This window comes from Thermomyces dupontii (genome assembly GCF_041956625.1).
Source record: "Thermomyces dupontii strain NRRL 2155 unplaced genomic scaffold VTN31scaffold_3, whole genome shotgun sequence".
NCBI classification, from domain to species: Eukaryota; Fungi; Ascomycota; class Eurotiomycetes; order Eurotiales; family Trichocomaceae; genus Thermomyces; species Thermomyces dupontii.
In genome coordinates, this window is record NW_027192309.1 from 2,723,714 (window position 1) to 2,751,454 (window position 27,741).

The following is a 27,741-nucleotide window of genomic DNA, read 5'->3' on the forward strand; positions in this document are numbered from 1 at the left end:
AGGTCTTTACCATGAGGGAGGAAATAGTTACTGAAAACTAACGTTTGATTTGTCGGCATGCTTTGAGTTGAGTGATATATTGTTTTTCTTGTCCTGGTTTGGTGATTCATAGTACTGCATTATGTATACTTGCCATCGAAATAGAAGTGCAAGAATCATTTCATAGATCAAGGTTGCAAAGCCCGTCATGAACCTACCTCGGGATATGTACTTCCTACAGGCTTGACTTTGCATCGAAGCTCTGTAGAATCTCTATGAGTTTATGGGTGAGATCTTAGACAGTATACGGAGTACAAGACATATGTACCGTACGTACGATACAAAAGAGCCAAGATTGACCGAGTAGTTAGATCAGCCAGCCGAGACACTTTGAACAGATCTGTCAGATCAGAATGTCATGTGTGAGTACAGTAACTAGTATAGTACTTAGAATACCTACCCTACCCGACCAAGCAGGGATTGGAAATATGTACGGAGTAGTATTGTTAGGCTAAGGCATTCTTCGATAGACGCTCTCACAACATGTACTGTATATAGGCAGTTTTGGATACTCAACCTCTATAGTACGGAGTAACGCTTTCAACCTTTGAAAAGACTTTTGACGCCCCTTGCGTAGTCACAGATAGCTGCTAGTGACTGACTGGCAGTCAGGGTTCTGACTTTTTGTCATGCTTGGTCTTGCTGAAAAAGCCAAGGTGCTTATCACCCCTTGCATGCTTCACCCACGATCATTTCAGCATTAAGCACGATAAGCACGCGGTGCTGGGATCAATATCAGTGATGAGGAATGTCGGTAAGTGACACATGGCGAACCATGTGCTCCACGCCTCATTTCTCTCACGCTAATTGCTTCAAAGGCAAGGGGATGGAACTTTTTGAGTTCTTCTCATTCAACGATCCAATCATTTCGATACACATCCCGGATATCAGAGATTGACCTTTACAACACAAGGAAAAGTACATGAGAACAACAAGATAATAAAAACACAGTACCAAACGGACAAGGAAATAGAAAGAGAGAGTGAAAAAAAAAAAAGAATATGTGCAACGCCAAAGCAGACAGACACAAGCCAAAGCCAATGCCGCATGCAAAGTCAGCGTTGTGCATGCCATTGATGCAGGATCAGCTGGAGCAATGGCGCATCAGGACCGGGCCAAGAACTCAACCTAATCGAAACAACCATATTCCCACCACCCAAACATGCAACGAGGGCAGGTAGAAAAAAAAATCCTAAAGTCACGCGCAGTATGAACCAGCGCTCCAATAAACCGAGACCAATGGCCAACCAAATAGCGTGCCAAACACGCTGACTCCTGAACTGGGAACATGATCGTAGTCTTGGTATGGAGGCAATGAACAAAAATCGGAAAGAAAACAAATCGGTCACGGGCAACCATGCTCTCCATAGATCCCAGGCTTGGCCAATTCCGAGCGGCCATACCGGGCTCGCGGGAATAGCAATATCGTACATTGAACGAACATATTGTTGAATGGGCCCAGGAGGACACACATGCAACAGGTCATGACTCTACCACGCCCAGATTTTGAGCTATTTAAAAGTGTACATTAGCCACGTCCGAAGAACTGAAATTGCGATACGTACCACCGAGTCCCAAGAGCCGGTACAGAGACTGATGCCGTCGTTGCTGACGCCAAGGCAGCTGACGCGGTTTTCGTGTCCGCTCAGCGAACCAACCTTGTCACCGCGCAGAACATCCCACACCTGCGAGGGTTAGCATTGTAGGAAGAAATTTGGCCGATCGTACGCACCTTGCACTCAAAGTCATCGTAGCCAGCAAAGAGCAAACGCCCAGAGACGGAAAATGCCACCGACGTGATTCCACAGAGGACTTGGTCGCTCTGCGCAAAGGAGTCAGTACTTGGGCTTCTGCACATGATCATTTCCATGACTAACCTGATACGTGTTCAGCTCGCGGTCCGCACGGATATCGAACAGGCGGCACGTCGTATCATCAGACCCAGTGCCGAAGGCATTCCCGTCGGGGAAGAACTGAATAGCATTGATATCGGACTCGTGACCCGCAAACGTCTGGACAGCCTTGCCAGTTCGGATGTCCCAGAGCTTGGCGAAAGCATCGCAGGCGCCCGACACGAATACGTTCTGGTTGGTGGGGTTGATACTGATGGACATGACATCGCCCAGGTGATCAGCGAACTCGGTCACCTTCGACCCGGACTCAATGTCCCACAGCATGCAGGTCATGTCGCCGGACGATGTAAGGATGCGACGGTCGTTGATGAAGCGACAGCAGGAGAGGTACCCAGAGTGACCCGACAATTCTCGCGCCACACGGGTCGGACCCTCGCGCGCAGACAGGTTGTAGATGGAACAGATGTTATCCAGACCACCGCAGGCGACATAGTTGCCGCTGGGGGCATAGGCGCAGGTCATGACCCACGACGAGCGTAGCGGAATGGCGTGAACCTTGTTCGTTGTGTAGGCATCCCAGATGATCAACTTGCCGTCTTGTGATGCGGACACCAGATGTCGTCGGTCGGTCGACCAGTGCATGGCGTAGATCTTGGCCAGGTGTCCCTTCAACGTCCGTCGCGGTCGCATGCCGATTCGGGGCAGAGGGTCGGTGTTGTTCATCGCCACTTGTTGCACTGTAGATCGCGATGATTAGTATCACCTGGAACGAGGAGTAGATGGCGAGTCATACGGTGTTGCATAGCCGATGGCAATGCTCATCGTACATGTTCAAGGGGGAGGGGGGGGGGGGGGGGGGGACAACGCAAGGCATGGATCTGGGGGATTCCACTGCGAGCAGCATCACCAGGATAGGGAAAAGCTTACGAGTTGTATCTGCCAGCTCATCTTTCCTGCGCTTGATCCTATCCTTCAGGCTCTCTGCCTCCCGCCGGGCGGCGGTGATTTTGGCCTGCATCTGCTCACTACTCAACTCGGACGCCATGGTGCGCAGGGGGGAAGATGGTTCCAGAGCAAGACCGCGACGGAAAACTCAACACAGAGTGAGAGGAGGTCAAATTGACCACGGCGTGCCACGGGGGAAGCACGAGAAAGGCACGGAACGGATGAGATGGGAGTGAGAAGCGACAGAGCAAGGGCAATTAAGGGGAGACGGGACGAGTTGATGGGCCACGGTGCTTAGTGAGCATCCCTGGCCAATCAGAGTGGAGAGGCCCGAATTAAACAGGGTTGCTTGAGAGGAGCAGTCCGGCGTTTGGCGCGGAGAATGCTGTGCAGATGGGTCCTTACACTACTGTACTGTACACTAGCCACGATGGAGGAGGACTGGATGTACATGAGCGATGCATGCAGCAATTGAAGTGCATCAAGGATTACTTCTGCCTGCACTCTCAGGGTGAAGGGAAGCGGATGGAAGAGAAGCACGCACGGATTGCCCTGAGGATGTTGTGAGGGAGGTGCCTGAGCGCCTGCCAAGGAGGAACTCGAGGGGGTCTCCTGAATGGGCAAGGCATGACTAAGCACAGACACTGACTGGACGCTTCCTTCCCTGTCTGCAGCGAGACAGCTCTCCTAAGCAGATAAACGCGCTCGATGGATGTTTCAAGGCGGTTATTTTATCGAACAAAGTACGAGTCCATCCATTGATAGTAAGTAGGTATGGAATAGAGGATGAATGCTTCGTGCGATATCAGCATGTCGTACATTGGTCCAATCTGCAATTGTTTCAGTCGCCGAAATATGAAGGCCATGCCTCGATTGCCGAACTCGCAGGCGCGTGAGTTTATTCTCCGACTGTTATTCCATTCTCGCGATGAGATTCATTCCATCTGATTCATCTCATCGAATATGAGATGTGTTGCGGAAGTATATACTAGTAGTACATATGCTTCGCTCCCGGCATGAGAAATACTCCGTACCTAGGTATGGATTGGGAACCGGCAGTATGGCGTCGTACCTGGACCCTGGTACATACAGTGAGTGGCATGGCACTAAGCACTGCACTCAATCAATCCCTCTATTGATCCGCCGGGATAGCATCCTGGTGCTTGATGAGCAACACAGGAACTGGTAGTACTCATTGTAGCCGTGTGAACCTGAGATAAAGACTGCCATGAGGGAGTCCAGTGCGGAGTACTCCGGACGAGTACTGTCGAGTAGATATACTTTCAGACAGGCCAGCGATGAAATGGTTCAGTTTCTGCACAGTGTCAGCCCAATCATCATAATCAAAACTCAAGGGCTCCCAAGTCAGTACTTCCGTTAAAACTGTCGACGCAGGACAGTCTTCCAGCTCAATGACTGACGGCCGTTGGCTGTGATGCGGCGATGCCCGTCCGCCCAAGGCATCCCGTGGGGCGGATAACTACCAGTAGTTACATACTGTACGGAGTACGTTTGAAGTTATTTTGTGGTAGGTAGTACGGAGATTACATCGAGTCTCGAAAGTTAAGGCTCGCGCGAGAATCCTAGCCTCGATTCTAGTGTACTGTAAGACCGGAGGTTGGAAAGATAGCTGAGATATATGAAAGAACTGGATGAGACTAGCGCTATCGTATCTGGGCTAGTCTGATCCCCCTCCATACAGGGTGAAGGTAGTGGCCAACCCTGTAGCAAGCACTCCCCGTGGAAGAGTCAACAACTCCGCGGTGAACACAACATCAGGATACAACAATGAGAGATAGGCCGCCGCAGTCCACTTGGCAGCAAAGAGACAGAAGGCCTTCAGGAATGGTATCTCTCAAATGGCGACAGAGGCGTGGAATTGCTCAATCAGACAAAGCACACTGGGTATCTAAACACCAAGCAACCATAAGAACAATCAACAGTTAATATGTAATCCCGCTTTGATATCGCCAATCGCCTTGCCAAAGGCCTCGATGATTGGCTCATAGAGAACCTTTGACTCCTTCGGTGTACCTGTAAAGATATCGCCGTGACGGATAGGGAATAGGATTCCCCGCAACTCCCTGCAAAGCGGCTTGATGCAATCAAACTCAGGTGGAAACTCCTCTAGAATCTGCCCGAATCCGTTGGCAGTCATATTCCCAATTTTGGCGTTTGCGATCTTCCTGAAGGAGCCAGTATACCAGTCTGTGAAAGAACTATCCGCCGGTCGATCTTTTGGTCTGTTGACAAACTGCCAGCCCCGACGACCGCACTGCCAGATAAGCACATAGAAGAATGACTCGAGATCATGCCGATATGTATGGTCGATATTGAGCAGCACATCGATGGCCATGAACTCCATGGTGCCGGTGCGACAGCGAGCGCCGCTTCGTTGGGTGCCGACCTTCTTGGCGAGATCCAAGTCGATCAGCATCCCCACACGGCCAGTTTTTTCGGAATCGGTTATGATAATATTATTCTCAGAGATATCTCGGTGAAGGATTTTTCCATCGATGTAAAGGGATCTGTGCGCTTTGATCGCATCACGCAGCGCTTCCAACAGCTCCAAGGGCGACTGGTATTTATAGAGCGGCCGGCCGGCGGGATAGACGACGAGACAGCGCAAAATGCGGTTGTCGTACGGGCCGTCACTAGAAGCGAGCAGACTGGCCCCCTGCGCTTCTACCACATCGTAAGTGACCTCATTCTGGGATGGAATCGATCGGTTATTGGACCTGGATCGCTTTGATTTCGGGCCGACATCAACCGACTTGCGTTTCCTTGATGGACCCTCACCCCCACTCTCCGCGATGGTCAAGCTGTGGAGCTGGCTGAACGATCGGACACTGGACGGCTGGGACGGCGAAAACGACGAAGCGGCGCTAGAGGTACCGCCAAAAGTGTACGGCCTCGTAAACGTGATGTCTGAGCGCATGCTTTTGATGCTGGTGATCGAGCGATGACCCAACAATTTGGCGATGCCTTGAACGTCTTTCTGCTTCGCCAGTTGGAGAAGATCGGCTTCGGGCTTCCGTCGGTCGGATGTCCATGAAAATTTGGTGACGTGGTCCCAGTCTTCAGAGTCCGGACGCTTTGTGAGAAAGCAGGACGTTCCGCGGCAGACGATCGCCCGTTGGCGGGTGAAAGGCTCCAGTTCCAGCTGCAGTCTCATCTCGGTTCCCTCGTGCTCGATGCGTATGAAGTGACGGTCGCCATCCCGTTCCATGAACGTGTCCAAACCTAGTTCCTCCTCATCCATCATCGTGTATCCGGCGATCAGCCGTATGAATCGTTCTGGCTCCGTATGAATATTGAACTGGCCCGGACTGTAGCATCCTGAACGATCAAACACCCACGGCGTCATGAATGGCCCGCAGATGGTAAACGCGTGGAGGTAGCGGCGCGTCGGCTGACAGGCGAACACGTCTCGCGCGTATCGGGCGAGCTGCACCAATGGCTTTTTGACACCATCGTTGTTGGACGCCTTGAGCTCGCCAATCACCTCGATTTCTCTCCAATCGTGCTCGGTATCCGACGGATTCCCGCTCTTTCGTTTGACGATCAGATCAATCTGCCGCGGGGCCTCGCCCCCGATAAGCTCTCTTGGGAGGTTGATCTTGTAGTAGCGACGTCGCTCCTCCGAGAGATGATCCTCCTGCAGTTGAAACAGCCAGTTCTGCACGTTGTCCTGGGTGGTCTGAAGAAGCCCAGTCCACATGCCACCAACATGTCGGCACTGTATTGACTTGTAGACATCCCGGGCACGCTCCGTCCAAGCCTTTCCCTCAAAGTATTTCTCGTAGAACCCCTGCACATCTCGATACGTGCAGCCCCGGATCTCTTGAAAGACTCTCGCCTCGACTAGCGCCCGGGTCTGTTCGCTGCCTTGTAGCGACGCGGAGGTATGTGTGATCGGCGTGCTGTCGAACGCAGGCGGGAGATTTGTTGAGACTGGAGTCGCTCTCGAAAGCTTGGCAATGAGATCGAGAACGGCGCTCCAGATATCGTAGTCGGACGCCCTTTGGATGATGAGCTTCACGAGAGGGCGATAGTCTTGGTAGCTGAAATCGCCGTTTTGAACACGCTTGAAGAGATCAGAGAGCTCGGACGCTACATCACGACTGCTGATACTCGACTGAAGGTTGAAGGCTGCTTCTTCTCCCTGCAAAGCATAGAGAAGTCGCGATACTACATTCTGACAATGTTGTGCGAATCTGTCGTCCACGCCGTCAAGAGAACCGGCCACGGAATACGAACGTTCCACGCTTTCGAGTGACGCTCGTAAACGGTCGAGAGAATCGCTCAACGGATGGTTCTGAATAACCTTGCAATCATCTTCTGACAGAGAAGCCATTTCTTACACAGGCGGAAAGGGAGATCGATGCGGATGGTCAGGCAAAGTGTCGTGGAGACTGAAGTTCATGCGGCGTCGCTGAGATACGATACGGGCACCAAATAACCCGGTTATTTGGGTGGTTGGCGCCAAGTAACCGCGATATTTGGGTTGGAGACACGTGACCCGTGACTCGGCTGTGACCCAGCGTGACTTAGGACTTGTATGTAACTATGAAGTACGAGTACGGAGTAGGGAGTACTACGAGTACGCAGTACGAGAATTATATAATCATAGCTTCCTATTCAGAACTAGCCTGATCTCAGCCTGAAAACTCCGGCATCAACGGGTGGCCGCCAGACACGAGCTCTGGGCTCTCTCAGAGTCACCCATTCCGCCAATTTCTTCCATGAGACGGACTGTAATGAGATTCCTTTAAAGACATTTTCCCTGCTGTGACGCTTGCCGTCATCATTGTCTTTTTGGACACTTGGATTTAATTCTGGACGGAATCGCCGGGCAGCAAGTTGGGTCTCGGCGCGGGCAAAACTCACCACACCATCCCATCCCATCTGCTTTTGCGCTTCATCAACTAACTGCTTCTCCATCATCTCCTCCCGTGGTCCGGAATTCTTCATGACTTGCATGTCTTGCTGGTGTCGTTCTTTCCAATTACTCTAGCAACTTCCAGTCATCTGATACCCAGTTCGCCACCCTCCTTCGATATCCGCGCCGCTGTTATAAGGGTCCTCCCCAAGGACATCCGCGCTTCGGCCCCCCTCCTTCCTAGTCACCCCCTCATCCCGGCATCTTCCATCGTTGATATCCTCACATCCAGCCTAAGCGGCTCAGCTGGTCGCGGTCATCATGAGAGAAGTCAATTTCAGCATTCCGAATGTAAACAAGGCCGCCGTCAACATCACCACCACCCTCTATGACCGCCGTGCCTTGGACTGCACGTCGACCCTCCCTCTCATCAACTCGCTCAATCATCTGGCATATCTCACAACATCGTCGGCACGCATACGCGACATTCTCACCGTCGATGGCGGCATCGAGCGGCTGGTGTGCATCCTCAAGGAGGGGAGGAGCAAGGATCTGATGGAGATGTGGAAATGGAGCTTGGCCTTTCAGTGCGTCGTCAATATCGGAGTCCGTGGCTCCGAGAGCGTGCGCACGAGAGTCGTCGAGGCCGATATGGTTCCCGTCATTGCTACCATCTTGGATAACTATATCAAGGTGGTTGACAAGATTCGTGCCAAGATGGACGCCGAGCAGCAGCAACGAAGACATCTCAAAGCACCGATCCGCCCGCGGGATCCCGCAATGCCCATCTCCCCTGCATCGGTCACGGGCGTCGATTCGCGCCCGTCTCGTCGCCAGGCCCCTCCTCCCTCCATCGAAATCCCGCGGCCGTTTCCGCACGAACCCCAGCCGCATCCCGATCCAAACGCCATGGATGTGTCCCCGTCTCCTCCCCATAACGCGGTGACGTCACCTCCCGAGCGAACGACTTTCGGTCGAGATGCGCAGAATCCGAGAAGCCACGATGCGCACTATCAACACCAGGGCTTGCGCTCTGTGCAGCCGATTGCCAGTGCTGGCCCAACGGCCGATGGCTTCAGGCTTCGGCTCGCGCAGCAGAATCTTCGTCTTCCCGATTCATCCAGAACCAGCTCGAGCAATCCCGGCGTTGCCTCCCAGCCAGTCTCCCCCACAACTCCCGGTGGCGTGCCGCCCCTCACGCGTGGCATTCCGCAGACCGCCCGTCGCTCCAGACCAGCCCCTCGTCAGCAGCAGTCGGGCTCTGGGGAGTCGGACGATGCCAATGGCGAGGATTCACCCATGGCAGAAGTCGCGCCGGGGAGCGATGCCAATGAACCAATTGTCCAAAATGGAATGGAAATGGACAACGTGCCCGGCGGGGATTCCATCATGCTGGACGAGGTTTCTGATTCTCGCGGTCTGACCATGGCAGATCAATCGCGAGCCCAGGACGCCGAGACGTTTAACATCACCCATCGCTCTTCCGTGGACGGCAGCATCGTGAACACCACCAATAATCCGCAGGCTCCGGCAACCCTCCCGCTATCTCCGGGCGCGGTGCCGAACAATGGCAGCACATCGACCGTGCTGAATTCGAATCCCTATTCGGCTTTCCTACGCAACCATAATCTTCCCCAGCACGTTCTTGCCGTGATGCCGCGGGACGAGGATGTCCTCATGTCGCTGCAGCTCCTTGCGTACATCTCCAAATACTGCAATCTTCGATCGTATTTCCAAAATTCCCATCTCGTTCCGAAGCTCATGCTCAAGAAAGAACTCGCCTATTTGGACGATCCCACCGGGGCTAGCCTGGCCGAGGATACGGCCGACGAGGAGCCTCAAGACGAATATCTTCTGCCGGACGATTTCAATATCTTTCCCTTGGTGGAGAAGTTCACGGTTCATCATCATTCGAAAGACATGCAGTATTGGGCATGTGTTGTGATGAGAAACCTTTGTCGCAAGGATGAATCCCGAGGCGGCATCCGTCAGTGTGCGTATTACAAATGCGGGAAATGGGAGGAGTATCAGCGACAGTTTGCGAAATGCCGTCGCTGCCGCCGCACCAAATACTGCAGCAAGGATTGCCAGAAGGCGGCATGGGTGTACCACCGACACTGGTGCCATAGCTCACCGTGACCCATCATTCTCATGCTTCTGCGTCTGTGACTCTAAAGCTTTGCGAGCATCATATTCCTCTGCACCTCTCGCCAACATCATCGTCATCATTGCGTCTACATTTCTCCGTTATCCATCTTTGCATGGCACTCCTCCTTCTTGTGTTCCATTGCTTTCGTTTGCTTACTAGTCTTGCACTTTTGTGTGTGTACACAATCGGCATCACCGGTACATTGTGTGGCCAGCCATCTATCTCATTGGTCACTGCAAGTGCCAGGGCGGCGTTGGTTCATCCGGTCTATTCAGAGATACCTGGGGTTGTTTCATTGTGGCTTTTCTCTGTTTTATTTTCGATGCTTTCTTGTCTCTTTCGTCGATTCCAGATGCATGTGGTGGCATCATTGCGCGGTGGAAGCCCTTGTTTTTCGTTTGAGGTTCCTTCTTCCTTCGGTCACATCGATACACATCCTTGAGTTTTGGCCACCGTTTTTCGGGTGAGTGGGCATGTTTACTGTGCATCTGAGATACCTACTGCGCCTGTTTCTGTGTTCCAGATGTCCTGCTTGTGTGTGTGTAAAAGGGTCAATGATAGAATTCTTCAGCATTGGTTCTACAACGGCTAGCGGGAGATAACAGCCTCGTTGCAAAATTACCTACCTATGTAGCTCACTGTGTAAGTCATTCCCTGCCTGGAGGTTTAGATGATTCTGCTGCCCTGACCTGGGCGGAAGTCGTGATGTCAAGAGCCTTGAGATTAGTCACGTGACAATACTCTACTTGCCACGTTTGGTAGGTGTTGTCCAGAGCTTCGGATCTCGACTCTGCGCATGCAGGGGAAGCGAACTCCACAGCGAAGCAGATGCCAGTTGACATTGGGAACGAAACCGAAGCAAGGTGAAGCGAACAAGAGGACAGTCTTCTGCAGTCAGTTCTAGCATACCGTCCGACGCCCTCCTCAGGACGTAGCCCTCCTGGCTTGCGGCCTTGCCCTTCAACGACTTCGTCCAGACTCCCGCTGTTGAGAAGAGCACATCATGTCCGGTACGCCATTGATCATTGAACATCAGACAACGCCGTTCAATGCTGACGATCGTCGTCGAATAGCCCGGGTTCTGGATGATTGGGCTGCAAGCCGCAGCCTGTACCTTCCTTTGAACACCCTTAAAGGCTGGTCGGTCGGTATCGATGCTTCATACTACCTCCACCAGCACCTCCATCATCCGACGACTCGAGAACCTCTCCTCATCGCCCTGGGAGGCTTCCCCTTTGCTCTTCGGGCCAACATCGAGCGAGAATTGGAAACGTTGAAGAGTCTCGGGATTGAATGCGTTTTTGTGTTCGATGGTCTGGATTTCGGGTACAAGGATTCGCCGCGTCAGGCCCGTGCGGAGTCGTCGCGGGCGTTTGAACAGGCCTGGGAACTCTACGATCAACAACAGGCGGAGCAGGTCGTGGACTCGTTCAGCAATGCCGGTAGAGTCCTCAAACTCTGCCCTTCCGAATCAGAACCTTGCTTGCGCTTGGGCTGACTCTTTCCGCAGGCAGTCCCAAGCCCACGGAGCTCTATCGCTTCCTGCAGAAGATTTTGCTGGACAATCAAGTTCAATTCCTCGTGGCGCCGTACAGTGCTGCAGCCCAGGTGCGCAGGTTCATGCTGTGTTGGGGAATCACTGACCTGACCGACGCAAATGCTAGCTCTGGTACATGTCGACAGCGCCCACCCCCTTGATCGACACCATTTACGGATCCGCCGAGACCCTCTTCTTTGACGTCGAGAAAGTCATCACGCGCATCGATTTGGAAGCGTCCAACTTTTACTGGGTTTCCAAGCAAGCCCTGATTGACGAGCATCCTGCTCTTTCAAATGGCTCATTCCTCCACTTCGCGCTGTTGCTTGGCTCCCGCTACCTTCCCACGTTTCCTCCGTTTGAGCACCTTGCCTTCCCTGGACGACCGATGAACATTCGAGAAGCGATCCATCTCTTCAATAATGCCGGCCGTAATGCTCTCACGCTCTGCGCGCAGTTCGAGGAAGATCGCCGCGTGCAGGAGCTGAATTACGCGGACCTGTTCAAGCGGGCGTACATGACCATTAAGCACCATATTATTACGGATGTCGAAGGGAAAGTTGCGCCGTTGGATCCGGGACACGCTCCATCAGATTTGCATCAGCTTCTTGGCCTGCGACTTCCCGAAGAGTTGTACTATTACCTAGCGCGGGCGGTTCTGGGATCCAATATCCCCAACTATCTGACCGGCGAGGAAGTGGTGATACCCCTCCCGCTCGGCGTGGAAGACTCTGATATCTACCGCCAGCTGATGGGCGACATCCTGATGCCTATTCGCACCCAAGCAGTAGCTTTGTTGTCGAACTCGCTTCACAGGTTCTACCAGACCAAAACCATCAAAGTGCGTCTCTGGTACGAAGATACCACAGACAGGAGCATCACCCTCAAGGACATTGTATCAGTCAAAGACACAATTCAAAGCTGGCATGTCACCGGACCACAGTTTCCCGCAGATATCCAGTCATCCGATGTAGGTATAGGAAGAACTACCTCTAGTACGTCGCTAACCAGCATAGGCTGTCTCACTCAAAAGAGCTGTGGAGGCTCTGACGGATTCGAGCTTCGTTTCGAAAACGTTTGGTGCCAAAGATGCTCCGGTAAAGTCTTCTGTCCAGCAAGGATTTTGACTTTCCTACTAACTCTCTGATAGGTTCTGTCCACTCCGGCCGAGATCATCTCCAACGTGTATTGGAGATTCTTGCAGCTTCGTGGCTACGTTGATTCAAAGCACGACCTAACGGCTTGGGGGAAATGTCTTCTCCAAGCTCTCTCGGTGGTTGATACGGGCTCCCCGTTGGAGGAGAATGTACTCTTGGCCATTGAGTTGCTTCGCTTGGGCATTCTCGGCCCGAACAACTGGTTTTCCCGGCTCTCTGGCGGACCGATCCGAGGCTCTGGTGAGGAAACTCTCACAATGCAATCCAGTTAGCCGCCGTCACTAACGTCTTCACCAGATGATGAGAAGACCTTCAACCGGCTAGTCTCTCGTGTTGCCTGTATTGGGAAGCTGAGGCACAAGCCCATTGGGTACTCGGGTCCGCTCAGCCGGCAGCTTCTCTCCTTCCGTTCTCTGGTGTCGGCTGTCCGCTCGTCCTTGCGGGATTTGATTGAGATCGTCTTCACATCCATGCTCCTGAGTGGCAATGTGGACCGATCGTTAAAGTCCCTCACTGCTATCAGCCTCCAGTGAGTTCGCTCTCTACCGGACAGTGCTGATTCGAAGCTGATCGATGATCCAGGCTACCGTTTATCAATGACAACGATTGTGGCCTTGGGATTGCCGTTCGCACTTACCTTGACGACCTCATGAATCAACAGAACCCTACATCACCAGAGACGCGCAACGAGATCAAGACCCGGGGCAAGGACTGGTTCCAGCACAGCGAGGATTTCAACGAGAACTTGAATAGCGCCTTTACTCTCTGGGATGCGGTACGTCTTCGTCGAGTGTCCCGTTTCATTGGTAGTTACTAATCGACGCGCCAGGTCTACAAAGCTACTCAAAATGCGGACGAAGAGTTCAAGGACGCGGCCCTGTGGGATCGAGCGAACAGCTGGCTGGCCGATCGGCGTTGAGAGCAGCATGATCTACTGGCCTGCGAATGCGGGCTAGATGGGATGTCTCTTAGATGATCTTGTTGTGGCCTGTCTTTGACAGACGGGCTGAATGGATGAGCTTGATGGCACTTTCGATCTTGATGCCTCCCAACTCGTAGAGATGTCTCGAGGTAATTACTAATTTCAGTATGGGTCCCTGTCAGAGCTGTAATTTTCTGTGTCCTCATTGGCCAGTTGATCAGGATTTGTAAGCTAGGCGCCTCAGGCTTGCCTATTTGAGCCGATCAATCTGGATACGTAGCAACAGCAGCCTCGGTGAATTTGTTCATGTCGAACAAGTCCATTACTCGCACTACTTGAATTTCGAGACTGTATAATCATTTGAAACATACCGTTTGCAGCTGGCTGCTACCGTGTATTCTCATCCTGAGAGCTTAAGCCATCGGCGTTCCTACCTGTTACTCATGGCTCGTTGGAGCTTTCTCGTGAGCGCGATTGCGCTCTTCATCGCCATTGTCAGCGCCGCTGCCGACTCCGCCGTCCTCGAACTCGGCCCCAAGAACTTCGACAAAGTTGTCCTCAAATCCGGCAAACCGACGCTCGTCGAGTTCTTCGCGCCCTGGTGTGGCCACTGCAAGCGCCTCGCTCCGACATACGAGGAGCTGGGCCAGGCCTTCGCCCACGCCTCCGACAAGGTGCAGATCGCTAAAGTTGATGCCGACGCGCACCGCGATTTGGGCAAGAGGTTCGGTGTTCAGGGTTTCCCGACGCTCAAGTTCTTTGATGGGAAGAGTGATACCCCGGACGAGTACCGGGGCGGACGGGATCTGGAAAGTTTGGCCGAGTATATCACCGAGAAGACCGGTGTTCGCCCGCGCGGTCTGCAAAAGGCGCCCAGCAATGTGCAGATGTTGACCGACGAGTCGTTCCCGAAGACGGTCGGTGGGGATAAGCATGTGTTGGTGGCGTTTACGGCGCCGTGGTGCGGACGTAAGTAATCCTCCCCTTGTTTTCTGGCGTGGGGGGCAAGATTGACTCGTGGGAAATAGACTGCAAGAATTTGGCTCCGACTTGGGAACAGGTTGCGAACGACTTTGCGCGTGATTCGAACGTCGTGATTGCCAAAGTTGACTGCGAGGCGGCGAATGCGAAGGCCCTGGCTAAGGAGCAGGGCATCACGGGATACCCGACGATCAAATTCTTCCCCGCGGGCTCGACGGAGCCGGTTCTTTACGAGGGTGCCCGTTCCGAGGCCGCTTTTGTGGAGTTTGTGAACGAGCGGGCTGGTACTCATCGCACCGTTGGCGGCGGTCTCGATGACAAGGCGGGCACCGATTCTGCCCTTGACGAGATCGTTGCCAAGCACTTGGCCGACAAGAACTTCTCGAAGCTGTCGGATGAACTCAAGACGGCGACGAAGGGCTCGCAAGACCCATACAAGCAGTACTACGTTCGGGTCGCAAGTAAGCTCAACGAGAACGAGAATTACGCTACCAAGGAAACCGAGCGGCTCAAGAAAATCCTCGGCAAGGGTGGCCTGGCCCCGGAGAAGGTCGATGATTTGACCATGCGCAGTAACATTTTGCGCAAGTTCTTGGCCGAGGAGCCGCAGAAGGATGAACTGTAATAATGTCGCCTTTTCTCACTTGTCCTCCACTGGTGTATGAGTCATGATATATGCATTGCGACAACGGGGGAACATAGAGCCGGATTGGACGAGAAGGCATTATTATTAATACAATGTACGATATCTGGGCATCAAGTCTAAGTCCTATGCACTTGATGATTAAACTTGGACTAGATTCCAAACGGCCATGATCAACTCTTCGTCGGCGGTGCTGTCGTAGTTGTACCGTCGCTGGTCGTCAACGATGCCTCGAGCTCGTCAAGTCGATGGGCCATATCATCCACTGCAATCGAGACCAATTAGCATGTTGCCCACACTATATAAACATTATGTGTATACTTGCGTTTCCCTAGAATTTCGTTTGAGACACTGTCAAATTTATGCTGTAGTTGATCGAGGAGATCATCCACTGCGGCAGCGAGTTCTTGGGTTCCTGAGGAAGTATCGGTCTGTTCATTCCATCCGGGTTTAGCTGGAGAGCTAGTCCACGGGAAGCGTTGGAAGAGAAAAGTAACTGATTCCATTTACCTGCAATATTTGCGGTCCAGTAGAGTTTCTATTCTCTGCCGACTTCTCTGTTGACATGGTTTGCTGCGGTTATGGCAGTGTGGTTGTTTGTGCTGTTGCCCCAGTGGTTGCGGATTAATCGGCGGATGGGAATAACGGTTATGCGCACATGAGAGCTTGCAGCAAACGGCGCACACAGTACGCCAGAAGTGAAGGTCCCACCGTTGACAGATACTATCCGGGAACTTTGCTGCTGCTATTTGAGAACACGTCGTCTTTACGGCACTGCTCAGTGACGGCCGTAGCATCGGATCAAGGATCATCCGAGGGGAAGCGATAAGAGATAAGATAAAGAAACACGGCTTAACCAAATCTGGTTAGTTCATGTTTATCTTATCACCCTATTCCATATCAGGAATAGCGCCACATTGCAGCGCCGAAAAATATCAGTCAGTTGGAGGAGCTTGCAAAAGATCAATTCAGTTGCGCATTCTGCATCTTCTCTCCTCGATTAGTGCCAAACAGTTTTGTGTGGCATAAAGTATTGAGAGAATGGCGAAGAGCAAGTTGCTCTCCGCCCTTGACGCATACAAGGGCCGTGATCATGAGAAGGAGAGGCAGAAGAAATTGGCAAAGGCTGCGGAGAAGCGAAAAGCTGCAAAGAAACAGCGTAACGAGAATGAAGAGGTAGGCAGGGATATAGGCTTATCCTGCATGAATGGATGGCTGATCTGGCTTCCGGAAGGCTGATGTGACGGAAAATGCTGTCAATGGCACGACGCAAAATGATGACAAGTCAACACACGAGGCGAGTGAGCACGAGTCCGACTCAGAGGGCAGTGAGGGTAATTCTGGAGACGAGGAGGTAAATGGAGAGGTGCCTACGGATAAGAAAGGGAATGAGCAAGAATCAGAATCGGAAGGAGAGGAGGAAGACGGGGATCGAAGCGACGAGGAAAACGAGGATGAAGAGGAAGAAGATATCCCCCTTTCAGATCTCTCCGGTGACGAGCGCGCGGATGTCATTCCGCATCAACGGTTGACAATTAACAACTCCGCCGCCATCACAGCATCCATAAAGCGCATCTCCTTTATCACACCCAACACGCCCTTCTCCGAACATAACTCCCTAGTGTCAAAAGAACCCATCGACGTCCCCGATCCCCACGACGATCTCAACCGTGAACTCGCCTTCTACAAGGTCTGCCAGGCTGCCGCCGTGGAGGGCCGTCGACTTCTGAGGAAGGAGGGCATCCCGTTCTCCCGACCCGGTGATTATTTCGCGGAGATGGTGAAAAGCGATGAGCACATGAACAAGATCAAGAAGAAAATGTACGAAGAGGCTGCGGCGAAGAAGGCGGCGGCCGAGGCCAAGCGTCAGCGGCAGTTGAAGAAGTTTGGCAAACAGGTCCAGGTGGCCAAGCTGCAGCAACGGCAGAAGGAGAAGCGGGAGACATTGGAGAAGATTAACAGCTTGAAGCGAAGTACTTTATACTTTTTTGTTATTTTTTCCAATTTAGACACGGTACATGCTAACGGTTTTGTGCAGAACGCAAGGCGGATCAGGCCGGTATTACCGACGATGACGACGAAATGTTCGACGTTGCCATCGAAGAAGCAAGCAAATCAGAGAAGAAAAAGAAGGGACCCAACCTCAAGCGCCAGAAGAAGAATGAGAAGTACGGCTACGGTGGCAAGAAACGGTTCAAGAAATCCACCGATGCAGCGTCCTCGGCGGATCTAAGCGGCTTCTCGGTTAAGAAGATGAAGGCTGGCACCAAGAAGAAGGGCGGCGCCGCAAAGCGGCCAGGGAAGAGTCGGAGGAAAGCCATGAAAAAGTAGATTTTGATTTACACTCGGTTCGATGTATATTAATTATTACATACCCTCAATGTCTACGGAGTACGGTGGACAGTGTTGTCGGGCTTTGTAGATGGCTTTGGACTGATATGTATAAAGGTTTGAAAATTGGAGGTTGTAGGGGCATACAGAGCACGCTGGAGATGTTCGTAGGTACACGACAGGAATGAATCCTCATAGACAAAGATATCGTTCATGCATTTGCCCCATCTTATTAAACGTGATTATCAGCAGAAATCCTGCGGTCTCCAGTCATTTCCGATTTTCATACTCTGCCTGATGGCAGGCATGACTATCTCCCTCGAGCCGCCAGAATTCCAGAGCATTCATTCAGGAGCAATACTCGCAGCTTTGCACCCGACTCTCTTGTACTGGAGGCCGTGAACTCTGCACACAAGACAGCTTGTTCACGATTGACGTTTCCGACGAGATGATCCCATTACTGTACTATTGCTGATCATGCTGCAGCAAATGACGTCCTGGCAGTTATATCGCTAGTACAAACGTTCTCGAACAATTTCGATAGAATAACTGCTTCATTGCTTCCAAAGCGCCGTGGTTCAGCAGTTTTTTCTCGCGCTCGTGGTCATATTTTCGAACGACACGGACATTGATCTCTTTGGTTGTCGCGCTGTCACTGACAGTACGAATACTCAACTGTGCACGAACAACGCGTACTATTGTAGAACATGCTCAACGAAGAGCAAAGAAGATTCAAGGAATTCCTCAACTTCGTCACGTTGTTCTCGCGTTCATTGCTTGCAGCGTTCACTCCACAAATCCAGTTCCAATTTTAGGACTTGGAGCCTGAGGCTCACAATGTTGAGTCTCAGGCTAAACCCAATATGGTAGTAAATCTTCTTAACGGCGGGTTGGCGCGGAGCGAGTTCTTGGCACAACAAGCTGCGTTGATGAAATGAAAGGACAAGGACCTGGATTGCTCGCGCTCCTCAACATGCAAAGCACGAGGTCGAATCCAGGGATCACACCATTATCGACCCCGTTTCGGATCGTCCTGCTTCATGTCATGCCGTTCTTTAACTGGCGATGACGCTTCAATGATCTAGCAATCCCATCTACCACGAAACCCCTGAAAATGCAACATGCCCCCGTTTGGTTGCTTGGAACCGCCAGCACAAAACTTGACGCGACGAACTTCGATTTCATGGCACGTTGGTCATGATGGGTTCCGTATACCCTCATAGCCCTGCTTCGACCTCGTGGTCACCTCGCAAAATCCAACATAGCCATGTGGAGAGGGCTCTGGGGGTTGCTCGAGGATTGATCGCGGACGTCCAGAATCTCTGGGGACATGCAGGACGACGAAGACGAAGACGACCGTTCTGGCAAGACGTGCGATCTGTAATGCAGTCCGCTTTTACAGTGACCACTTTCTTGGCCATCGTGTGGATGTACGTGTTGTGGTGGGGGGAGCGAACTGTATTCCGGGAGAGCGTCGACCAGTGCCTCTGGGAAAAATGGGAGAACTGGGTTGGTCTTATTTCATTGCTGCATGGAAAGGTTGACAGGATGCTAAACTCTGTGAATCACAGCCTCCGAACGCAGTGCCGCATCATGTCGTCTTCGTGGCGGATCCACAATTGGTCGATCCTCATACATATCCCGACCGGCCTTGGCCTCTGTCGTCCCTGACCGTCATGTATACCGACCAATATTTACGACGAGCCTTTTCGTTAATCGAGGATTCCCTCGTTCCGGATTCGATTTTTTTCCTCGGTGATCTGTTCGATGGCGGTCGAGAATGGTCGACGGCAACTACGCAAAGCCCGGAGGAACGGTATCGAAAATACGATGATGCGTTCTGGCTCAAGGAGTATGATCGCTTTGCAAAGATCTTCTTCAAACAATGGAACCGTGATCCTAGCCGCTCTGGAAATGAGGGGCGGGGTCGAAGGCTGGTAGCCAGTTTGCCTGGGAACCACGATTTGGGTTTTGGCAATGGCGTGCAGCCCGCGGTGCGTCGGCGGTTCCAGGCATTTTTTGGCCGTGGGAATAGAGTGGATGTTGTCGGCAATCATACCATCGTGTCAGTGGACACGGTCTCACTTTCTGCGATGGATGAGCCAGATCCAGAAACGGGCAATACGGGATATGGCGCAAGCCAGCCTTCAAAGGAATCAGTCTGGAGCCCAAGTGCAATTTTTCTGGATGATTTGAAGGACATCAAGGCACGGATGGAAACCGAGGATCTCCGAGCACAACGGAACCTCAGCGAAGGTTACAAATTCGCTGCTGGCGTCCATAACGTGCAAGATGATACGATCGCGGAACGCTTGATCGAATCACAGGGTCTTCCTACGATTCTGTTGACGCATGTCCCGCTATACCGAAAACCAAAAACCCCCTGTGGTCCCCTGCGGGAACGCTGGCCACCGTCATCGGGTAATCCAGAGGAAGACGAGAGAAACGCCATCACCATCGGTCGCGGATATCAATACCAAAACGTCCTGACGCCGACAATATCGAACAAACTCGTGTCAAAAATCGGTCCGGACCTAGTCCATGTCTATTCTGGTGATGATCATGATTATTGTGAGATTGTGCATCAAGAGTTCACCGGATCGCCCAAGGAAATCACCGTCAAGACCTTGTCATGGGCAATGGGCGTCCGCAGTCCAGGTTTTGTCATGACCACGCTTTGGAACCCGGTCGATCTTAATACAGGCAAAGCATTGAATTCCGAAAACTCTTCTCCGACGATCCAGAATCATCTTTGTCTCCTCCCAGATCAGTTGGCCGTATTCATCTACTATGCGAAAGTCTTGGTCTTCACTCTATTGGTGCTACTGGCAAGGGCAGTGACCGTCACAATTCTCTCGCGAGCTAGGTCGTCATCCGAGGCATCCATGCTGCCTTACCACAGGAGCACCCCGTCAGGCAGCTACACCGTGTCATCCAGTGGCGGATCGAGCAGCGCTATGTCGGCGGTCGGCAAACTGTTCCTGTCGAATCGGTCTCCTTCAAGGGAGTCGATTGACCACGTGATGCTGGATGATCATGACGCGCCTGATGGACGCAACCCGAGCAAATCGAGAGTTGGATACTATAATAATGGACCATGCTGCCGCTGTTTGGATCCAACATCAGGCGTGTCTCATGTTATTTGGGAGTTCCGGACCGGGGTGAAGAGGGTTGCGGTATTAGCGGTGCCGTTCTATTTGCTGCTGATCTGGACGTGGTAGAATTCAGAGGCAAAGGGCACATCAGCATGACATTTGTGCCACTAATCAAGACGACTGCGTATGAGATACATCTAATAGACTATTGCTTGCCTCGAGTTTACCAGCCTAAGGCTTTGTATATAGCAGGTGCTCATCGAGTGAGCAAAATTGATGCAGTCGGATATCGACTCCTATCAACGACGTTTGGTTGCTTGACCTGATGAGCGAAAGTCAGGGGCTACACATGTCATCCTTACTTAGACCATAACTACTACATAGTAGTGGGCCTCCATCGGTAGGCTGTGTGGAATGTGTGCCCAGGGCTCGATGGCTGCCATCCCTTGCTCTGTTGCATGTTTCGAAAGGGCCAGGTAGGATGGCATGCAACAGTCGTGGCTCTCTAATGGTTGCTTTCCAGTGATTCTGATCGTGAATGGTATTTGAACTTGATCGTTTTCTTCGAACAATGTCGATTCGTCCGGTTTGACTCTGGAAGCTTTCGGCGATTTATTATCATAGCACCTTTGGTGATACACATGACGCTACTATGCGACTTTTAATAGCTGTGTACAGTCTACTTGGCTTGTCAATCTTCTCCATCGTCACTCATGCCTATGTCATCCGCGGAATCAGTGCTGGCGTCAATCCGACGACCGGGGAAAGGCCTGCGAGGCGTGATTTGAGAGAGTTCCAGACTTCGGGCCCGGCGTTTGATTTGTACATCCAGGCGTTGGATCGTTTTCAAAAGACAGATCAGACAGATCTGCTTTCTTGGTATGAGATTGCAGGTAGGTTCATGCACCATTGCGTCCCAACGATGCCTGGCTGATCTTTTGGTCTTCGATATCAGGTATTCATGGATATCCATATCGTTCGTGGGATAATGTAGAGGGTCAGTTTGAGACGGGATATTGCTCGCATGGTTCGCCCATTTTTCTTCCCTGGCATCGACCGTACATAGCTTTATACGAGGTATGACCTCCAAATCTATGCTCGTCTTGATTTATCCTACTGAGCTGGGGACAAGGAGCAAGTTTGGAAGCATGCTCAGGATATCGCTGCATCTTACCCGGATGATGTTAGGGGAGTCTACCAGGAGGCTGCCACCACCCTGAGAGTGCCCTACTGGGACTGGGCACTCGACCCATCCATGCCAGAGTCTCTAGTTGCGGAGAAAATCACAATTACAACACCTTCCGGCCAGGAGACGATTGATAATCCGCTGTATACGTACAGATTTCATCCGCTGCCCGTGGGAACCGATATTCCCAGCGATCAACCGGTTCGTTTACTCGCATGCATGGACAGGTGTTACGAGTTGAAGCTGAGTCTGTCTAGCTGGTCATCTACCAGGAGACCGTAAGGTCGCCGGATCCGGATACTGGTCGATCACGTATGGACAATGTCCAGTCGTTGTTGCAAAATAATGCTGCATGGTACGATTCGCAAATGTCATCTTTTAATATTCCGATGCATGTCTGACTGTCAAAGGATGCGATCAATCACTTATCAGCTGCTGAGCGCTGAGACAAACTACACTGTGCTAACAACCTCCGTGCTGGAAGACCGTGGTGAGAACTATGCCAACCTTGAGAGCCTCCATGACGGAGTCCATGCTCTCACAGGAGACGGCGGTCATATGTCCTATTTTTCCATGGCAGCGTTTGATCCTATCTTTATGATTCATCATTGGTTAGTGACCATTGATTCTGGCTCCGAAGGTTACTGAACCCTGTCAGCTCCATTGACCGTGTCTTCGCTTTATGGCAAGCCCTGAATCCGGACTCGTATGTTGAGCCGATGGCCGATACTTATGGCACGTTCGTCATCGAAGCGGGGACTATCGAAGACGTCAATACTCGTAAGGCATTGTCAGTAGCTAAATTGCTGCGAGTGTGCTAATGTACATTAGCATTATATCCTTTCCGCAGCGACGACAGCGGTGGTTTCTGGACTTCGGCTTCGTCTCGCAGCACACGCGACTTCGGGTATACATATCCGGAAATCGTTGACTGGGATGTGGATGCAACGACGTTGCGAGATCGAGTCCGTGCTGCTGTGAACAATCTCTACAACGCACCAGCCAGGATTGCGAAGACGAAGAGTACCATTCATAGCAGTTTGGCTGCAGGAACTGTCTCTGGGAGGATGACAATGTCAACGTTCGATGCTGTGGGCGTGAACAATCTACCAAAACAGTGGGCGATCAACATCCTGGTTGACAAGTATGTCGCCAGTCTCTCCACACATGCGATCATGAACTGATGATGTTCTTGTCAGGTACGCCCTCGCTGGCCACCCGTTCCAGGTACACTTTTTCTACGGCGATCTCGATCCCAACATCAAACCGGCAGACTACGGCTATGCTGAGGACTTGATTGGAAGTTACCGCACGTTTACATCACCGATGATAAAAAGCTCTTTTTCAAAAAAGCCGACTTTAACAGCCGGTCAAATATCGTTGTCCCCTCTCCTCGCTTCTGCAGCCGCTCGAGGTACCGTTGATGAATCCCTCGAGCCAGAGAGCGTGGTGCCGCAGCTCCGTCAAGATCTTCATTGGCGCATTACGGACCATAGAGGAGAGGAAGTCAATCCGCAGATACTTGTTGACCGCGGCCAATTCCAGGTGAGGGTGGTGGTGCGGGACGTTAAGCCGTTAGGACCTGGTGAGGAGCATTTGTTTCCAACTTACGGTCCTTGGACAGAGTACAGAGATGCGACCGCGGGGAAGAGCGGTGGATAATAGTTGACATTCTTGTCGTACTCGGTTAATTCGGTGAATGCCTGTATGTACCTGCTATCAGTACTAGTCAAAGACCGAAGTGACTAGAAGAGTGAGTGCCGTTCTTCCCCGCTGCTGCATTCCTACACTTTGCTAGAGTGCTCGAGGTCGGGAACAAAGCCGATTTCGGTTGTGAAATGCTTTGATTGGTGTTCTTCTGGAGCACATGGGATCTTTGACAGTATTTGTGATGGTGGAAATCCTTCAAGATGAGCGCCGACGACACAAGTTGTTGCATTCTACCATTATTCCATTGGGATTTTCGAGAAATCGCTAGGCGCGCTTCCATCGGCAAGAGGTAAGTACACAAAATTGATTACTTGCTTAGCGCTGTGTAAGTCTTCATGGCGCAAACTATACGAGCGACGGCGGTATATGCGTTCAGCCGATGTACCCTAACTAGATCCGCTAGTCACCCTTTAATGCAAAAGTGTCAATGAGATCGCCTGGAGGTCCTCGGGAATCATGCCGTTTGTCTACCGCTGTGAGTCCCACGTGCTGAATTCGATAGTATGGGGGAAGAAAGCCAGCAGCACATTGCTGGAGAAGAGCCGAAAGCGAAGCTTTGCAGTATTTCCACGTTCCTGATCTCTACTTGAAGACCTCAACGACATGACCAAGGGGCAACGTCTCCTCACTAGAAGAACTTGAGTTCCAACATACGAGTAGTTTGATGCAGGTGATTTTGAGGGGTTCGAACCTGCACAAGTACAATCCATTTGCTGGTACAATAACTTCAGTTGGATTTGATGTCCGGTGTAGTCACCAGAGGTCGTACGTAATAGGTTTACTTTTCATCAAGGAATCTCTGAAGGCAACTGCTACTTACCAAGTCAAACAATGCACTTCAGTTACCCGTACCTTCAACGTTGAAATCTGGTAGACTGTTCGGTCTGCCACCCATCGGAGTTGGACTCGTTGCATGTCCATCAGATCTCGGCGGGTGACCGATGTGACGTCGTTTCATGAAGCCAGTAAGCTACAGCCAATTAATACCTAACCTTTAAATCAAGTCTTTCAATATGCAATGTTCCTTGCACGAGTCATCAGCAACGCCGCCATCTCAATTCCCCCCCTCTCCTCAAAGAACCTCGTCTTGCTGATCTCTACCTAAGCCGGTAAGTAACTGATCAGAAACCCCGCACCCATTGCATGAATTCGGAGAAATGACAGATTGTGACTACCGGAAGCCATGAATGCTGCTCACAAAAGAGCGTTGAACTTTCCGGCTTTTTGCATTCGTCCTGTCGGAACTGGCCGTTGATATGGTGGTGATGGGAGCACCTGCCATCAACATTGGCTTTGATTGGACGGACAGTAGAAACAAGCAATGAGAGAGACAGCGCTATTCCTGATTAGGTTAAGGTTCGGTACCTGAGCCCCGCATCAACCTCGGCTTGAATGACGTCGGTGTGGGGGGGGGGCATGGAGAGAAGGGAATTCGGCGGACGTTGAGATGCCGGTTTGTGTTCAGGAACACACTGAGCGAATTGAGACCGAACAGGAACCATTGTTCCGTTGAGGATTTTGCGACATACTCGAGTCACGCCAAGTACGTACCTACTGCTTCATTGACTGCCCTGACACCAAGACATAGAGCTGCAGGATCGTTTTCTGCGCTAGTTTCTGAGCGCAGGCTAGTAGTCTACTTTGAGCAACTCGTGTAGTTGGTTGTCGGTGCAGACCATGAAGTCGTTGGGAGTTGAAGTCAATGACACTTTGCCTTTGGAGGACTAACTCCAGGTTCATCCAACGGGACTTGTTCAAGCCCATTCACCGAGCACTCCCTACGAGTACTTTGTGGTTGTTTACACATCCATGGCGGGCTACAGCCCTATAAAGCGTCATTGAATCAAGCTTCGATGGACAACCAATTATAGTGCTCATATTAGTCACGCCCAAGATACATCAGAGCCCAAGCTCCGTTATGGCTTGATCAAGCTCTCGCTAAGCCCACCAAGACTTCGGCACGGCTTCAACTTTGTCAGTGCCACCCGTGCAATCACACGCGACTAATGTATTGATATCACCACCGGATTAATGTCCGTTGACGAGCTCCTCTGGACTCTAGATTTTCACATCGGTTGGTTGCACTGCTAACCCATTAGGTATGGAATCCTTTCGGAATTACCCCCATTGAGTCTGCGAGTTGTTCTAGACACATCGATTTCCTGAGCGGACGGCTCACCAAGTACCTATCATTCGGAACACAAGGTGGCGCGCGACGGTCATTGGTGGTTTGCTGAAGTTCTTGCCTTGGACTATACTACATCTCATCGCGTACAACTTTCCACGGGTATGACGGCAACTCGCCCATCCAGTTGTAGCTCAGCAAAGGTTGCACGGGGGAGCAGCAGGACCATAACTCAACGTTGACAATTGTGTCTTCTCTTCGTGCCCCGAGTTGTATAAAGGCTGGCATCCTCTCCCGTAGTGGTATCACACACCGTCCTTCAAGAATCCAGTCCGCTCTGCTCCCATCAAGCACAACGACTCGCTCGACAGGATGAAGACCAGTACTGCCCTTGCGGCGCTGTATGCGCTCGCGCTTGGCTCGACAGCCATCGCTCAGCCGATCGCCAACCCCGACACCTCCGAGACGGAGGAGATCTCGGAGGTCCCCCATCACTTGTGGTCTCGTGAGGTGCAATCTGAATTGCAAAAGAAGACGCAGATCTCTGCCCCGTTCGGCTACAAGGCCGGCTCCAAGGCCTCGATTGCCAACCTCAAGTCCAAAATCAAGCGCGTCGTTTGGATTCTGCTCGAGAACCGGTCCTTCGACAACATGCTGGGTGATATCAGGCATCCGGGTTTGGATAATCCCGCTAACAACGGTCCCAAGTGCCTCTATGAGAAGATGGACAAGCCCCATGGTAAGAAGTACTGCCAGGCGAGAAAGAATTACGACTCGGTGAAGAATGACCCCGATCACTCCGTTGTCGGCAACAACTTCCAGTTCTATGGCACTTATTCGCCAGATAACGAGGCCATTGCGAACGGCACTCTGAAGGCCCACAACAAAGGATTCCTTGAGAAGCATCTAATCAGCTACCCTGACATTACGCCGCAACTTGCTGCTGAGCAGGTGCTGGGCTACTACGCCGCCAGCGATGTTCCGACATTGGTTGACCTGGTGGAGGAGTACACAACTTTCAACTACTGGTTCTCTTGCGCTCCGGGCGTACGTCATTGCTTCCCTTTTTCTCCCTCTGTAGTAGCAGAGTCTGACAAACTCAGCCTACAAACCCCAACCGTCTGTGCTCTGTGGCAGGAACTCCTGACGGCCACGGCTCCAACGACAAGGACTTTGACAACTCTGCCATCCCAATCAAGAGTATCTTCGAGGCGGCCTCCGAGAAGGGTATCACCTGGCGCAACTATGACGGCACGAACGGCGCTTTCAATCCCGACGCCCTGTTCTTCGACTGGACCAAGAAGAACGCGAAGGACAGCATTGTGCCAATCGAGAACTTCTTCCAGGATGCGTACCTGGGCAACCTCCCACAGCTGTCTTACATCAACCCTTCGTGCTGCGGCTTGAATACCAACTCGATGCACCCTGACGGCAACGTCTCGTACGGTGAAGTCTTTGTCAAGCAGATTTACGACGCTCTGCGCAATGGCCCTCATTGGGATGAGAGCTTGCTTCTGGTGACGTATGACGAGACTGGTGGTTTCTACGACCACGTCCCTGCTCCTCTTGCTGTTCGCCCGGACGACAAGACTTTTACCACCAAGGCAAAGGACGGCTCCGAGTACACGCTGAAGTTCGATCGCTATGGTGGCCGCATGCCCACCTGGCTGATTTCGCCCTATGCGCCCGAGGGCCACGTTGAAAACTACGGACGGAATCCCAAGACCGGGAAGCCCGAGCCCTACAGTGCGACCTCTGTACTCAAGACCTTGGGCTACCTTTGGGACATTGAAGACCTTTCGCCGCGTGTGGCCAACTCTCCATCCTTTGACCACCTCATTGGACCCCGGGCGCGGAGGAACACTCCTAAGTCGCTTACCACGCCCAAGACTTTTCACCAGAGCCGGAAGAAGTAGATAATTTAGAAATGGGATACACAACTGGTTGAAATTGATGGAAATTCATAAATGTTGGAAGCTGACAATGGTGATCGAGAGAAGAAGGGAGAACGAAATTTCAGATGGTTTCCGTGTCTTTTCTCTACTGATCAATGATTGCAAATTGACGCTCGATTCATGATGAGAATCTGCTGAGAATCCCAGCAATGCTTTGTACTGCGTAATACATTGGACTGAAGTTCCTTTAGATTTTCCAGAGTGCTCAGAGTAGTGAGTGCTCTTTGGTAG

The 27,741-nt window shown here is 51.8% G+C and overlaps 9 protein-coding genes across 9 annotated transcripts; 7 read left to right on the forward strand and 2 right to left on the reverse strand.

Annotated features, from left to right (window-relative positions):
- Positions 1-1,529: 1,529 nt before the first annotated feature.
- Positions 1,530-2,937, reverse strand: VTN31DRAFT_4480 (uncharacterized protein; the record flags this gene model as incomplete). The annotated part of the gene is made up of 5 exons (XM_069404873.1): positions 1,530-1,550; positions 1,605-1,724; positions 1,772-1,861; positions 1,917-2,629; positions 2,820-2,937. The coding sequence occupies 5 exons, from the start codon at positions 2,935-2,937 to the stop codon at positions 1,530-1,532; spliced, it is 1,062 nt and encodes a 353-aa protein (XP_069261803.1).
- Positions 2,938-8,040: 5,103 nt separating this feature from the next.
- On the forward strand, positions 8,041-9,858 carry VTN31DRAFT_4481 (uncharacterized protein; the record flags this gene model as incomplete). The annotated part of the gene is made up of 1 exon (XM_069404874.1): positions 8,041-9,858. One exon carries the CDS (start codon positions 8,041-8,043, stop codon positions 9,856-9,858), a length of 1,818 nt encoding a protein of 605 aa, XP_069261804.1.
- A 1,013-nt stretch (positions 9,859-10,871) lies between these two features.
- VTN31DRAFT_4482 (uncharacterized protein) lies at positions 10,872-13,481 on the forward strand (the record flags this gene model as incomplete). The annotated part of the gene is made up of 9 exons (XM_069404875.1): positions 10,872-10,878; positions 10,942-11,310; positions 11,379-11,476; positions 11,533-12,375; positions 12,422-12,502; positions 12,556-12,802; positions 12,860-13,091; positions 13,145-13,337; positions 13,392-13,481. 9 exons carry the CDS (start codon positions 10,872-10,874, stop codon positions 13,479-13,481), a joined length of 2,160 nt encoding a protein of 719 aa, XP_069261805.1.
- Positions 13,482-13,927: 446 nt separating this feature from the next.
- Positions 13,928-15,090, forward strand: VTN31DRAFT_4483 (uncharacterized protein; the record flags this gene model as incomplete). The annotated part of the gene is made up of 2 exons (XM_069404876.1): positions 13,928-14,453; positions 14,513-15,090. 2 exons carry the CDS (start codon positions 13,928-13,930, stop codon positions 15,088-15,090), a joined length of 1,104 nt encoding a protein of 367 aa, XP_069261806.1.
- Positions 15,091-15,281: 191 nt separating this feature from the next.
- VTN31DRAFT_4484 (uncharacterized protein) lies at positions 15,282-15,675 on the reverse strand (the record flags this gene model as incomplete). The annotated part of the gene is made up of 3 exons (XM_069404877.1): positions 15,282-15,373; positions 15,434-15,539; positions 15,619-15,675. The coding sequence occupies 3 exons, from the start codon at positions 15,673-15,675 to the stop codon at positions 15,282-15,284; spliced, it is 255 nt and encodes an 84-aa protein (XP_069261807.1).
- A 474-nt stretch (positions 15,676-16,149) lies between these two features.
- On the forward strand, positions 16,150-17,439 carry VTN31DRAFT_4485 (uncharacterized protein; the record flags this gene model as incomplete). Its single annotated transcript, XM_069404878.1, has 3 exons — positions 16,150-16,284; positions 16,343-17,081; positions 17,147-17,439. The coding sequence occupies 3 exons, from the start codon at positions 16,150-16,152 to the stop codon at positions 17,437-17,439; spliced, it is 1,167 nt and encodes a 388-aa protein (XP_069261808.1).
- Positions 17,440-18,822: 1,383 nt separating this feature from the next.
- VTN31DRAFT_4486 (uncharacterized protein) lies at positions 18,823-20,660 on the forward strand (the record flags this gene model as incomplete). Its single annotated transcript, XM_069404879.1, has 2 exons — positions 18,823-18,948; positions 19,011-20,660. 2 exons carry the CDS (start codon positions 18,823-18,825, stop codon positions 20,658-20,660), a joined length of 1,776 nt encoding a protein of 591 aa, XP_069261809.1.
- A 1,129-nt stretch (positions 20,661-21,789) lies between these two features.
- VTN31DRAFT_4487 (uncharacterized protein) lies at positions 21,790-23,382 on the forward strand (the record flags this gene model as incomplete). Its single annotated transcript, XM_069404880.1, has 6 exons — positions 21,790-21,921; positions 21,978-22,075; positions 22,131-22,331; positions 22,379-22,500; positions 22,552-22,864; positions 22,920-23,382. The coding sequence occupies 6 exons, from the start codon at positions 21,790-21,792 to the stop codon at positions 23,380-23,382; spliced, it is 1,329 nt and encodes a 442-aa protein (XP_069261810.1).
- A 2,545-nt stretch (positions 23,383-25,927) lies between these two features.
- On the forward strand, positions 25,928-27,471 carry VTN31DRAFT_4488 (uncharacterized protein; the record flags this gene model as incomplete). The annotated part of the gene is made up of 2 exons (XM_069404881.1): positions 25,928-26,602; positions 26,659-27,471. The coding sequence occupies 2 exons, from the start codon at positions 25,928-25,930 to the stop codon at positions 27,469-27,471; spliced, it is 1,488 nt and encodes a 495-aa protein (XP_069261811.1).
- Between the last annotated feature and the right edge of the window lie 270 nt (positions 27,472-27,741).